General features: G+C 39.2%; 1 protein-coding gene across 1 annotated transcript; it reads left to right on the plus strand.

Annotated features, from left to right (window-relative positions):
• Positions 1 to 1865: 1865 nt before the first annotated feature.
• On the plus strand, positions 1866 to 12446 carry LOC138306586 (uncharacterized). Its single transcript, XM_069247024.1, has 7 exons — positions 1866 to 1920; positions 2895 to 2943; positions 6014 to 6116; positions 9134 to 9257; positions 10988 to 11049; positions 11847 to 11854; positions 12289 to 12446. The coding sequence occupies exons 1-7, from the start codon at positions 1903 to 1905 to the stop codon at positions 12444 to 12446; spliced, it is 522 nt and encodes a 173-aa protein (XP_069103125.1). The 5' UTR covers positions 1866 to 1902.
• The last annotated feature ends 1272 nt before the right edge of the window (positions 12447 to 13718 follow it).

Here is a 13718-nt window from a genome sequence, read left to right on the forward strand (position 1 = left end):
TAAGTATAACACTGTAGTGTTAGATACCAGAACATGACATCCTCACTAGTTGTTTGGGGCCCTTTATCCTGGGTATCGGCATGACCATGGCGGAATCTGTAAGTATAACACCGGGGTATAGTGTTAGATACCAGAACATGACATCCTCACTAGTTGTTTGGGGTCCTTTATCCTGGGTATCGGCATGACCATGGCGGGATCTGTAAGTATAATACTGTAGTGTTAGATACCAGAACATGACATCCTCACTAGTTGTTTGGGGCCCTTTATCCTGGGTATCGGCATGACCATGGCGGGATCTGTAAGTATAACACTGGAGTGTATAGATACCAGAACATGACATCCTCACTAGTTGTTTGGGGTCCTTTATCCTGGGTGTCGGCATGACCATGGCGGGATCTGTAAGTATAACACTGGAGTATAGTGTTAGATACCAGAACATGACATCCTCACTAGTTGTTTGGGGCCCTTTATCCTGGGTGTCGGCATGACCATGGCGGGATCTGTAAGTATAACACTGTAGTGTTAGATACCAGAACATGACATCCTCACTAGTTGTTTGGGGTCCTTTATCCTGGGTGTCGGCATGACCATGGCGGGATCTGTAAGTATAACACTGGGTATAGTGTTAGATACCAGAACATGACATCCTCACTAGTTGTTTGGGGCCCTTTATCCTGGGTGTCGGCATGACCATGGCGGGATCTGTAAGTATAACACTGGGGTATAGTGTTAGATACCAGAACATGACATCCTCACTAGTTGTTTGGGGTCCTTTATCCTGGGTATCGGCATGACCATGGCGGGATCTGTAAGTATAACACTGTAGTGTTAGATACCAGAACATGACATCCTCACTAGTTGTTTGGGGCCCTTTATCCTGGGTGTCGGCATGACCATGGCGGGATCTGTAAGTATAACACTGTAGTGTTAGATACCAGAACATGACATCCTCACTAGTTGTTTGGGGCCCTTTATCCTGGGTGTCGGCATGACCATGGCGGGATCTGTAAGTATAACACTGGGGTATAGTGTTAGATACCAGAACATGACATCCTCACTAGTTGTTTGGGGCCCTTTATCCTGGGTATCGGCATGACCATGGCGGGATCTGTAAGTATAACACTGGGGTATAGTGTTAGATACCAGAACATGACATCCTCACTAGTTGTTTGGGGCCCTTTATCCTGGGTATCGGCATGACCATGGCGGGATCTGTAAGTATAACACTGTAGTGTTAGATACCAGAACATGACATCCTCACTAGTTGTTTGGGGCCCTTTATCCTGGGTATCGGCATGACCATGGCGGGATCTGTAAGTATAATACTGTAGTGTTAGATACCAGAACATGACATCCTCACTAGTTGTTTGGGGCCCTTTATCCTGGGTATCGGCATGACCATGGCGGGATCTGTAAGTATAACACTGTAGTGTTAGATACCAGAACATGACATCCTCACTAGTTGTTTGGGGCCCTTTATCCTGGGTGTCGGCATGACCATGGCGGGATCTGTAAGTATAACACTGTAGTGTTAGATACCAGAACATGACATCCTCACTAGTTGTTTGGGGCCCTTTATCCTGGGTGTCGGCATGACCATGGCGGGATCTGTAAGTATAACACTGGGGTATAGTGTTAGATACCAGAACATGACATCCTCACTAGTTGTTTGGGGCCCTTTATCCTGGGTGTCGGCATGACCATGGCGGGATCTGTAAGTATAACACTGGAGTATAGTGTTAGATACCAGAACATGACATCCTCACTAGTTGTTTGGGGCCCTTTATCCTGGGTATCGGCATGACCATGGCGGGATCTGTAAGTATAACACTGTAGTGTTAGATACCAGAACATGACATCCTCACTAGTTGTTTGGGGCCCTTTATCCTGGGTATCGGCATGACCATGGCGGGATCTGTAAGTATAACACTGTAGTGTTAGATACCAGAACATGACATCCTCACACTAGTTGTTTGGGCCCTTTATCCTGGGTATCGGCATGACCATGGCGGGATCTGTAAGTATAAACTGGGGTACTGTAGTGTTAGATACCAGAACATGACATCCTCACTAGTTGTTTTGGGGCCCTTTATCCGGGTGTCGGCATGACCATGGCGGATCTGTAAGTATAAACTGTAGTGTTAGATACCAGAACATGAACATGAAATACGTGAGAAAAGGGGACGAATATTTGCTGATAATAAATAAAAACATAACGATCAAAGTTAAAATTGATTTTAACGCGTGGAAAACTGTTGTTATTTACGTGAAGACAATAATAGAATTACATAATCATTCACACCACCGTGCAAAAATTTTGTTCGTCATTCAATCGATCATCTTTTTTGCTAATTTCGGGTTTTACTCGCAACGGTTCGTAAGCAAATGGAATGAAGCGAGAAAAGGTTTTCGCATGTGAGTTTATTGTTTTTGAGTGAACGGTTCAAACGGACAAATGACAAAAATATCATATATATATATAATTCAATTTTGCTTGTTACGAGCATTTTCATTGGCTTAAAAATTTACTTTATCAGCCCATAGAGGAAAAAATGGCGTCGCCGTTTGTAACATTGCTTCTGATTGGCTGAGATGACGGCGTAATGATTTCATAGACAAAAGAGTCCCGAAATGAAATTTGAATATTGAAGAGATTATCTTTAGTAATTTGAATTATAAGGATTAATTTGAATAGATTTTTTATGTTATGGAGATATAACACAAAAATCTGAGTGTACTCTCATCATAAACCGCTTCGCGGTTTATTTAGAGTACACTCAGATTTTTGTGTTATATCTCCATAACATAAAAAATCTATTCAAGTTAATCCTTAAATAATTTTTCACCAAAACAATTGTATATCTTCAGATTTAAATGGTTTCTTTTTTCAGTGTCCTGCAATGGTGTTATCACAGATCGGAGCTTGGGTACCCAATGCAAGTAAGTTATGTTGTCTTTTGATAAACATCTCCTGTGAGAGCTCGTACGTTCTATAATCGTTTGTCACAGAAACCTCCTGTGAGAGCTCGTACGTTCTATAGTCGTTTGATATAGACACCTCCTGTGAGAGCTCGTACGTTCTATAGTTGTTTGATATAGACACCTCCTGTGAGAGCTCGTACGTTCTATAATCGTTTGTCACAGAGACCTCCTGTGAGAGCTCGTATGTTCTATAGTTGTTTGATATAGACACCTCCTGTGAGAGCTCGTACGTTCTATAGTTGTTTGATATAGACACCTCCTGTGAGAGCTCGTACGTTCTATAGTCGTTTGATATAGACACCTCCTGTGAGAGCTCGTACGTTCTATAGTTGTTTGATATAGACACCTCCTTTGAGAGCTCGTACGTTCTATAGTCGTTTGATATAGACACCTCCTGTGAGAGCTCGTACGTTCTATAGTTGTTTGATATAGACACCTCCTGTGAGAGCTCGTACGTTCTATAGTTGTTTGATATAGACACCTCCTGTGAGAGCTCGTACGTTCTATAGTTGTTTGATATAGACACCTCCTGTGAGAGCTCGTACGTTCTATAGTTGTTTGATATAGACACCTCCTGCTGACAGCTGTACGTCCTGTGACAGCTCGTATGTTCTATAGTCGTTTTGATATAGACACCTCCTGTGAGAGCTCGTACGTTCTATAGTTGTTTGATATAGACACCTCCTTTGAGAGCTCGTACGTTCTATAGTTGTTTGATATAGACACCTCCTGTGAGAGCTCGTACGTTCTATAGTTGTTTGATATAGACACCTCCTGTGAGAGCTCGTACGTTCTATAGTTGTTTGATATAGACGCCTCCTTTGAGAGCTCGTTCGTTCTATAGTTGTTTGATATAGACACCTCCTGTGAGAGCTCGTTCGTTCTATAGTTGTTTGATATAGAAACCTCCTGTGAGAGCTCGTACGTTCTATAGTCGTTTGATATAGACGCCTCCTTTGAGAGCTCGTACGTTCTATAGTTGTTTGATATAGACGCCTCCTTTGAGAGCTCGTACGTTCTATAGTTGTTTGATATAGACACCTCCTGTGAGAGCTCGTACGTTCTATAGTTGTTTGATATAGACACCTCCTTTGAGAGCTCATACGTTCTATAGTTGTTTGATATAGACACCTCCTGTGAGAGCTCGTACGTTCTATAGTCGTTTGATATAGACACCTCCTGTGAGAGCTCGTTCGTTCTATAGTTGTTTGATATAGACACCTCCTTTGAGAGCTCGTACGTTCTATAGTTGTTTGATATAGACACCTCCTGTGAGAGCTCGTACGTTCTATAGTCGTTTGATATAGACACCTCCTGTGAGAGCTCGTACGTTCTATAGTTGTTTGATATAGACACCTCCTGTGAGAGCTCGTACGTTCTATAGTCGTTTGATATAGACGCCTCCTTTGAGAGCTCGTTCGTTCTATAGTCGTTTGATATAGACACCTCCTGTGAGAGCTCGTACGTTCTATAGTTGTTTGATATAGACACCTCCTGTGAGAGCTCGTACGTTCTATAGTTGTTTGATATAGACACCTCCTGTGAGAGCTCGTAGTTCTAGTGTTTGATATAGACACCCTATCGTACGTTCTATAGTCGTTTGATATAGACACCTCATGTGAGAGCTCGTACGTTCTATAGTTGTTTGATATAGACGCCTCTTTGAGAGCTCGTACGTTCTATAGTCGTTTGATATAGACACCTCCTGTGAGAGCTCGTACGTTCTATAGTTGTTTGATATAGACACCTCCTGTGAGAGCTCGTACGTTCTATAGTTGTTTGATATAGACACCTCATGTGAGAGCTCGTACGTTCTATAGTTGTTTGATATAGACACCTCCTGTGAGAGCTCGTACGTTCTATAGTTGTTTGATATAGACACCTCCTGTGAGAGCTCGTACGTTCTATAGTTGTTTGATATAGACACCTCCTGTGAGAGCTCGTACGTTCTATAGTTGTTTGATATAGACACCTCCTTTGAGAGCTCGTACGTTCTATAGTCGTTTGATATAGACACCTCCTGTGAGAGCTCGTACGTTCTATAGTTGTTTGATATAGACACCTCCTGTGAGAGCTCGTACGTTCTATAGTTGTTTGATATAGACACCTCCTGTGAGAGCTCGTACGTTCTATAGTCGTTTGATATAGACACCTCCTGTGAGAGCTCGTACGTTCTATAGTTGTTTGATATAGACACCTCCTGTGAGAGCTCGTACGTTCTATAGTTGTTTGATATAGAAACCTCCTGTGAGAGCTCGTACGTTCTATAGTTGTTTGATATAGACACCTCCTGTGAGAGCTCGTACGTTCTATAGTTGTTTGATATAGACACCTCCTGTGAGAGCTCGTACGTTCTATAGTTGTTTGATATAGACACCTCCTGTGAGAGCTCGTACGTTCTATAGTCGTTTGATATAGACACCTCCTGTGAGAGCTCGTACGTTCTATAGTTGTTTGATATAGACACCTCCTTTGAGAGCTCGTACGTTCTATAGTTGTTTGATATAGACACCTCCTGTGAGAGCTCGTACGTTCTATAGTCGTTTGATATAGACACCTCCTGTGAGAGCTCGTACGTTCTATAGTTGTTTGATATAGACACCTCCTGTGAGAGCTCGTACGTTCTATAGTTGTTTGATATAGACACCTCCTGTGAGAGCTCGTACGTTCTATAGTTGTTTGATATAGACACATCGCTATTATATATATGTCAACATTAATGCTGTACCTCTCTTTTCCCGTTTTTTTTTTTTTCAAAAATATTTTATTCAATATTATGTAATAAACAATACATTTTCACTTCACAGACGGGCTCTCATGATAATTTATATGTTTAGTTTACATAATTTTCTCGCAAACTTGCATCACTCTTGAACTCATTACTATGAATTATTTTTGTAATCTTCATACACATGGAGGAAATAAAGATATCTATCTATCTAATCATATGTTCCGGTATTTAGTGCGATCTGAGTCCTGTATGTTGCTACAATCTACTTTAACATTAATGCTGTACCCCTTTATTTAGTTTTCAGTTTGCTCGGGGTCCTCCTAGGAGCTTTGGTATATGGACTACTCGACCCATTCATTTCCAGACTGACCAAGCCAAAGAAAGCCTACACGTGGTCACAGTATGTAACTATGTTATAGAAATAGGGTGCTAGCACTACCAATCATATAATATATATAGTAGACCAGCAGCTACATGATGACATGCTAATTTTTCAGTAATCCATTCCAATGGACAGACAGACATTATAAAGCCTTGTTAACATAAGTCACAGAACTTAGTGACAGTAGAGTTCTTACTGTTTATACCTTAAAGCTGACAATGCAAGTTAAAGATATACATTTGTGATTTAAAAAAAAAAAGATTTTTTTTCCAAATTCGTTTCTGAGACATTCCCTTGCGTTTCTAAGGACGGGGAGACGCCATTTTGTTTTGAACTCTGCTTGGATAAAGCGCGTGAATCAACATACGTGCGCTCAGTCATGTACATATAGACCTAGCTCTTGTCCACAGTGTATTAACTTCTAATACATAAACAAACCGCTTACCTGTAATATGTGCAGAACTTATTTTAGAATGCAAACATGTCAACTCCTCTAAGCTGTCATTTAGGTGTTTCACAAATTGAACTTTCCACACAAATGAATAGAAATCCCAATGATAATCCGTCCACAAATCTCCACGTATACTATCGTACCCGATGTACTCGACTGGCCACGTGCACGTGGTCACCTGACCCGAACAAGTGACGCTTCCATAAATAAACTACCGAAGGTACACACGTGTACATGTGCGTGTAATATCTAATGCATATTGAAGTGTTTTAGCTCGTATTTGACTTATTTTCGGATCTAGCAGACAATATTACTTCAATGAAACTTTTTCAGGTGGTGCAGTGTTTATTTTTAGTTTGACAATGTTATCTGCTGTTAGAATTTCCGAGTTTGTTTACATTTTAATCAAAATGGATCCCACAATTAGAAAGAATGTATGCCCAGATAACATGCCAATGTTGGCCCGATGTTGGGTAATGGTCGTACGGTCGGGTGACCGCTGGCAGTCGGTGAACTATCAATGGCCCAATATAATGTTGGCCCGATAAAGTACGACCAACGGTTGGGATGATAAAGTTGGCCCATTATTGGTCCGATGTTGTACGCCCCAATGGTTGGCCTGCTTACATTGGTAAAATGTTGGCCCATTATTGGCAAATTGGCCGATTCCCAATACAGTTTCATTGGGCCAATGCGACGTGTGACAGAAAAAAAAACTTTCAATAAAATAATGAAACAATGTTATGTACTACACACAGTTGCTAGAAATTTCTCTAATGACCGTGAGTTGATGTAATTAAAAAAAAAAACACTTTTTTTCTTTATTTCCTAGGCCTATTTTATTTTTTGTCTTAATCCTCAGTGTGTATCTGCGAGATTCATTACTTGAATTTAATGTTTGCATCTTTGACTCGGTCTTCTGGTCATACTTATACCATTACGTGTACACGGATAATTTCCGCTGGCGGACACTATCAATTATCCACATCTGCTATGAGTCACGTGACTATTCCCGCCAAGACCAACCCCATCTATTTGTATCTGGACCACACTCTATAGCTAGTTGACCAGGAGCTGACCAGCACACATGAATTCATATTGAGTTTTGCTGACATATAGGAAGAATTACTTCAAGACCACATCAAAATTGTAAGTAGAGTTACTTTTGTTATAATATACTAGTTAATGATCAGTAATAATGATATTATATCTGTTTTAACGTTGTGGTGATGTACAGATTGTTTGGTGTATGTTTATAGTTCCATTTCCATGTTCAAACTAAAGCTAAACCTTTGCCAATTTATCAGTACTATTACACATGCCAAAAACATATTTCACAAAATTTGTGATCAGGTTGAAAGTGGTACATGTAGATGTAGATAATTAACATGTTATAAAACATGCGCATTATGTACATGCAACAACGGAATATATTATTTTTGAAAGGCTGGGAACGTCCTACTTAAACATTGGGGTGGTTATAGTGGCCAGCCTCTGCTGCTGCATGTAAACATTACCACATGGTCAGTGTACGTATACACCGTAGATGGTGAGGAAAGATTAAGTTGAATAACATCGACAGACATAATAACATTATTTCATAAGTAGTATAAGTTATTTGTCTGATATGATATAGAGTTTGAAAGTTCTAATAAAGAAGTACCTTTTAACAGCATTAGAGCAAATTTCAAATTATATATCAGTACAGAAAATTCCTTTTGAATTATAATTAATGTTGCTATAAGCAGGCTGCATACGATCAAGCCTACTTTAGATAAGCAACTTAACAAGTGAAGAGTTATATAATTATATACAAGTTTACAATTTTGAATACATAATCCAATGCTGAAATGGTTGTGATGTATAGAATAGATTACACTCCCTTCACAACATTCCTCTGTAACATGAAACTAAAATCCCACACCCCTTATTTCTTTTCCGTCCATATTCTAAACACTGACCACTAGTCTCCCTCCAGGCACTTGATAAGAAGGTTATTGATAACAAAACTACAGCATCACCTGGTTATGGTGGAAATCCCCAAAGTATGTGCACATTTTGCTGCTTGGATATAGATAGTACACACAATTTATAAGTATTCCAAAAAAATGTGAGAACAATTGAAACAACAAGGGAGTCATTTGTCTAATAAGCTAATAAATAAATTAGTTTTAGTTTACAAGAATGATTGTTTCAGGAAGTTATGTTTTGTTTTTTCTATTGTCACAGATTACCAACCTGCCAACAATTGTCGCTACCTGCACTCGCCGGATTCAAACAACGAGTTTTTTAATTGGCATGGAAAGGACACCAAAAGGGCCTTTTCAAGCCTCATTATGAGCATATATAGGGGTCGGTACCCGGTGGTGTATCCGAGCAGAGTTAAAACTAAATGGCGACTGCCTGTCCTTAGAAACGCAAGGGGTTGTCTCAGAAACGAATTGGAAAAAAAATATTGAAACAAAACCTTTATTATTTTTTTTATCCCAAATGTATACTTTTTAAATTGCATTGTCAGCTTTGAATGTGTGTTTAGATGGAAATATACCTACATATATAAATATTTATAATTGTATGATTTTAGCGTACACACGTCACTAGACAAACCCTTCATACTGCTGGCCCTACCCATGGCTATATTACTGTTAGTGATCGTGGCCCTGATCGAGTATTTCTGGTCCTGGAACAAAGACCTCGTTTCTATGGGGGTAAGTGTAACATGGATTCTGATTGGTCAAAACGAAAAGAAATTAAATAAACATGATTTTCATTGGTGAGAAGCATTTAATTCGTTAATCTTACTATGTTATTGTTTTATCTGTTCCATCATCGTCTTTAAAATACGAGAATAGGACAATATACAAAGTATCAATATAACGAAAACTTGTATGTGGAATGGATGATGAAGAGAAAGACGATTCATGAAAGTTCTCTTCGATAATGAAAATAGTCCTTATTAATAATAACCTGTTATAACAAAGAAGATTAATTACTCATTTTACCGTGTCTTTATGCTTAAAGACTTTTTCGCAGAGATTTAATTTCACCAACTAGCTACTTTTACAGTTCTAACTTACTTGGGGCCAGTGTCACGAACATTCCATAACTTTAAGGATGTACACCTCTGAGAAGTCAAAATTTTCTTGTATTAAACTTTTTTTCTCATATAGATTTTTGGAAAAAGGAGTTTATACCATAAAAGAAAATGGAAGAAAAAACATATGTTCGTGTGCTCGTTATTGAGCTATTGTCACTCAAAGATACCTAGTTGACAAAATATTGGATTTTATGGGAAATTTTGCCGTTTTGACCATATAAGATAGAGATTAAAGCCATAATTTCCTAATGGGGGTGTTTGATATGTATGAATGTTTGTAGAATTCATTTTCTAGTAGTCTTCTTTAAAAAATATATCAGTTTTGATCAAATAGACTAATATTTTTTCTCAGAATAACAACATATGCTACCCCTACCCCTTAATTTTGAGCTAAAAAATGCACCATTTGCAGCCATTTTTGCCAAATTTAACCCTTTACAGAAAAAGTTCTGGTATTAAACTTTTGTTATTATTTTGCATATCAATAGGGAAACGGTTGTTCTTTCTAAATCAGGAAGAAAATTGGGGGTCCGTGTGCTTACTTTTTTGCCCTATTTGAATTTTTGTTATTTTTCAGTATTTTAGAGAAAAAAAAATAAAAGTGCCAAAATTATCATTAAATGTAAAAAGAAAGTCACAAAAGTGTATCATTTCACATATTAATGCTAAATATTTTAATTACTACTAAGCTAAGTAACGATTTGCAGCAAAAATTAGTTAAATACAGCTAAAAATGATGGCGCAGTGATGATTTAAGTAAAAACAATTTCAGGAAAAAATGGTAAAACTGTGGCTCTACTTGAAGCGAAAAAAGAGACACAATTTCAAAATGGCCGCCAAATGGGCCATTTTCTTTTAAAATCCCCGTATAAAATAATCTACTAAAAATAGAAATGTAATTTTTGAACAAAATTTGCATCTGGCAACTTGCTACATAAACTGATAAATTATATTTGAAAATCTCATAACTTCTTTGGTCTATGATTGAAACGAGACTTCAACGGGACTGAAACCTCAGAGAAGAATACATCCTTAAGGAATTCCCATAGACAAGCATTACAAAAGTTAAGGAATCAAATCTTAAATTCTGTAATGGTTTCCTACGCGATAATTTTAAGTTAGGAAATTCCTTTAAGTTAAGAAATGTTCGTGAAACTGGGCCCTCTATATTAAAAAGTTTCGCGGCGAATTGTTTTCGCGATTTTGTTATATCCCGTGAAATCCACGAGAAAGCATCACACGCAAAAACTATAAGTCGATTTACAGTACTAAAGATAAATATGTACACGTTAAATTTTCGTACACGTTTAATTATAATCTGTGTTGTGGTTTGGATTATAGCGAGAAAACCCAGCCAGTGCTAATGTGGTGACAGCCGTGGGATGGCCACCGTACTGTATCAGGTATGACTTAAACACTTTATTTGTATACTATATGTATCAGGTACGACTAATACAATTTATTTGTATACTATATGTATCAGGTATGACGTATACACCTTATTTGTATACTTATGTATCATACATTTTATACACTATATTCATTTATATTTTGGCACATCGGCGGAATGTTTTGTCTCAGCTTAATCATTATTTAATGATGATTTATGTTAAAGCCCTGTGATAACAAATTAATAGCAGTAAAAGCCTCGTTATGACTCAGCTGCCGTATAACAATGGTCTTGTAGACAAATGTCAATTTTATACATTGTTAGAAAAGCTAATGCCTGAACGATTTCTCGTCATTGTTCGATCTTAATACACATAGTCCTAAAATTCGAATGGATGCGTATTTAATGATATGTTGTATTAATAGGACACAGAAACGGAGTAAACCAATAGACCACTATTATATCATGTATGGTTTGATAATGTATATAAGTATGTTTGTTTATCATTTATGTAAAGCTTAGAGACGACAGATTTTCTAATTTAGTATTAACTCCCCTGAAATGTTATAATGGACCGGTCCATTCTATGATTTTAGATGATCTTAAATGTGTTAATCAGGGATGAATGAGTTGATGTTTATGTCATTATGCGATATACATTTGTATGACGGATGTTTTTTTAAGTGCTCAATTATTAGAGTTGCCAGCAAGCAGAATATCAATCATATCGATTTCCAGTGCAAAAAGGTCATAGAGACCATGTACATCATCATATTCAATTGAGAATGGAATTTCTCATATTTTTTATAGAAAGGGAAGTAACTCCATTAAAAATTCTTCATTGCCTACTGATGTACGTTTTAAGTTATCAGAGTTACACCAAATGCTGATGGACAGATTCGACGGAAAGTATTCTGTATTTGCATGTTACAGAGTTATCTGCACTTGCGGGTAGGTATTGCTTGTTACGTCATGAGTTTGCGAGCATAAATAACGTCAATACTTTTTTCGGAGAGAATACGACGTGAATTGCGCTCACAAAATAATGACGTAACAATCGATACCTATCCGCAAGGGAGCTAACTCTGCAATATCCAAAGACGGAACTATTACATTATCAGAAAATTGGCCAATGAACTGAGATCATGAATTAGTAATTACAAATAACACGTAAAGAGAATACAAAGTGATAACTGAAGTTTTGATAAACATTCAAGATAAAATTACACAACATCCATTTGTCCTCCTACAGGTGCCTTCATTGGCCTACTACAGGTCCCCCTGGTGTTGGTTGTCAAGGATACGGTAGGGGGCAGCAGTAGTTACGTCACCATAGTATCACAATGGGTCATCACGGATAAGAACGTGGGGGCTCGAAACATTTCCTTATTGTTGTGGGGTCGAGGATAAGGGGGGGGGTGGGGTACAGGACCGGGTGGGGGGGGGGGGGGGGGGGGGGGGGAGCGTCGGAAACTTATGGTTGGCAGGTAAGATTGATAAAAAACATGATATGTGATTTGCACCCATTTTGATATTTGTAGTATGAAAGAAATAGGATCGTCCGGCTTCATCAGTACCTTTGTCTTACTGTACCATCCCACATGTAAGATAGATTATCTGCTCTACCACAAATAAATTAGATATTGTTTACGTTGAAACATTGAGTTTAAGTAAACATGATGTAAAATGAAATGATTCCTGGTTACCTCCCTTGCAGGTTATTCTTCGTGTCGTTTGTGGTGGTAGGTGCCTGTTTGTCTGGAGTCTCCGTCAGACACACTCAAGCACGAGTAAGGGGCCAACAACTCTCGAATGGCTCTGTATTCGGGTGGGATTCCTATCTCCTGATTCGGGGCACGCCATAGGGGCAAAGGATGCACCGAGGTAGGTCCTGCACTCACTCTGGTTCTGAATATCATGAGCGCTCGATCTGCAACTCACTGGTCTGTATCATGGCGCACTTATCTGCCTCAATGGTCTGTATCATGCGCTCCGGTGAGAGGAGATAGGGGGGTAGGGTCAGGGGTGTGAATTGGTGGGGAGGGAGAGATGAGGGATAGAAGGGGTATAGGGTGTGATGTGGAGAGAGGGGGTTAAGGAACTAGAGTAAGGGGGTGGAGGTGATGGGAAGCGCGTATCTGCACTCACTGGTCTGTATCATGGCGCTCACTATCTGCATCTCACTGGTCCCTGTGATTCATGGCGTCTCGTCATTCTGCACTCACGTGGTCTTGTATTCAAGGCGCCTCGTATCTGCAACTCACTTGTCGGTATCATGGCGCTCGTATCTGCACTCACTGATGTCTGTATCATGGCGCTCCTTATTCTGCACTCACTGGTCCTATATCATGCGCTCTATCTGCACTCACGTCTGTAAATCATGGCGCTCGTATACTGCACATCACGAAGATCGTCTGGTCTGTATCAAGGCGCTCGTATCAGCACTCACTAGTGTCTGTATCAAGGCGCTCGTATCTGCACTCACTGCGCTGTAATCAAGGCGCACTTAGCTGCACACCCTGGTCTTGTACATGGTGCTCGGCAACTTCACTCACTGGTCTGTATCATGGGCGCTAATACTCGAATCTGCACACTCACTGGCCTGTATCATGGCGCTCATTATCTGCACGCACTGTTCTGTATCATGGCGCTCGTATCTGCACACCACTGGTCTGTATCATG

This window comes from Argopecten irradians, chromosome 13, assembly GCF_041381155.1.
Source record: "Argopecten irradians isolate NY chromosome 13, Ai_NY, whole genome shotgun sequence".
Lineage (NCBI taxonomy): Eukaryota > Metazoa > Mollusca > Bivalvia > Pectinida > Pectinidae > Argopecten > Argopecten irradians.

Bases quoted from the DNA above. Each gene is read 5' to 3' on its own strand.
- LOC138306586 (XM_069247024.1), top strand. The intron at 2,944-6,013 runs GTAAGTTATGTT...CCCTTTATTTAG, and splicing joins AGCTTGGGTACCCAATGCAA to TTTTCAGTTTGCTCGGGGTC. The intron at 6,117-9,133 runs GTATGTAACTAT...GTATGATTTTAG, and splicing joins AAAGCCTACACGTGGTCACA to CGTACACACGTCACTAGACA.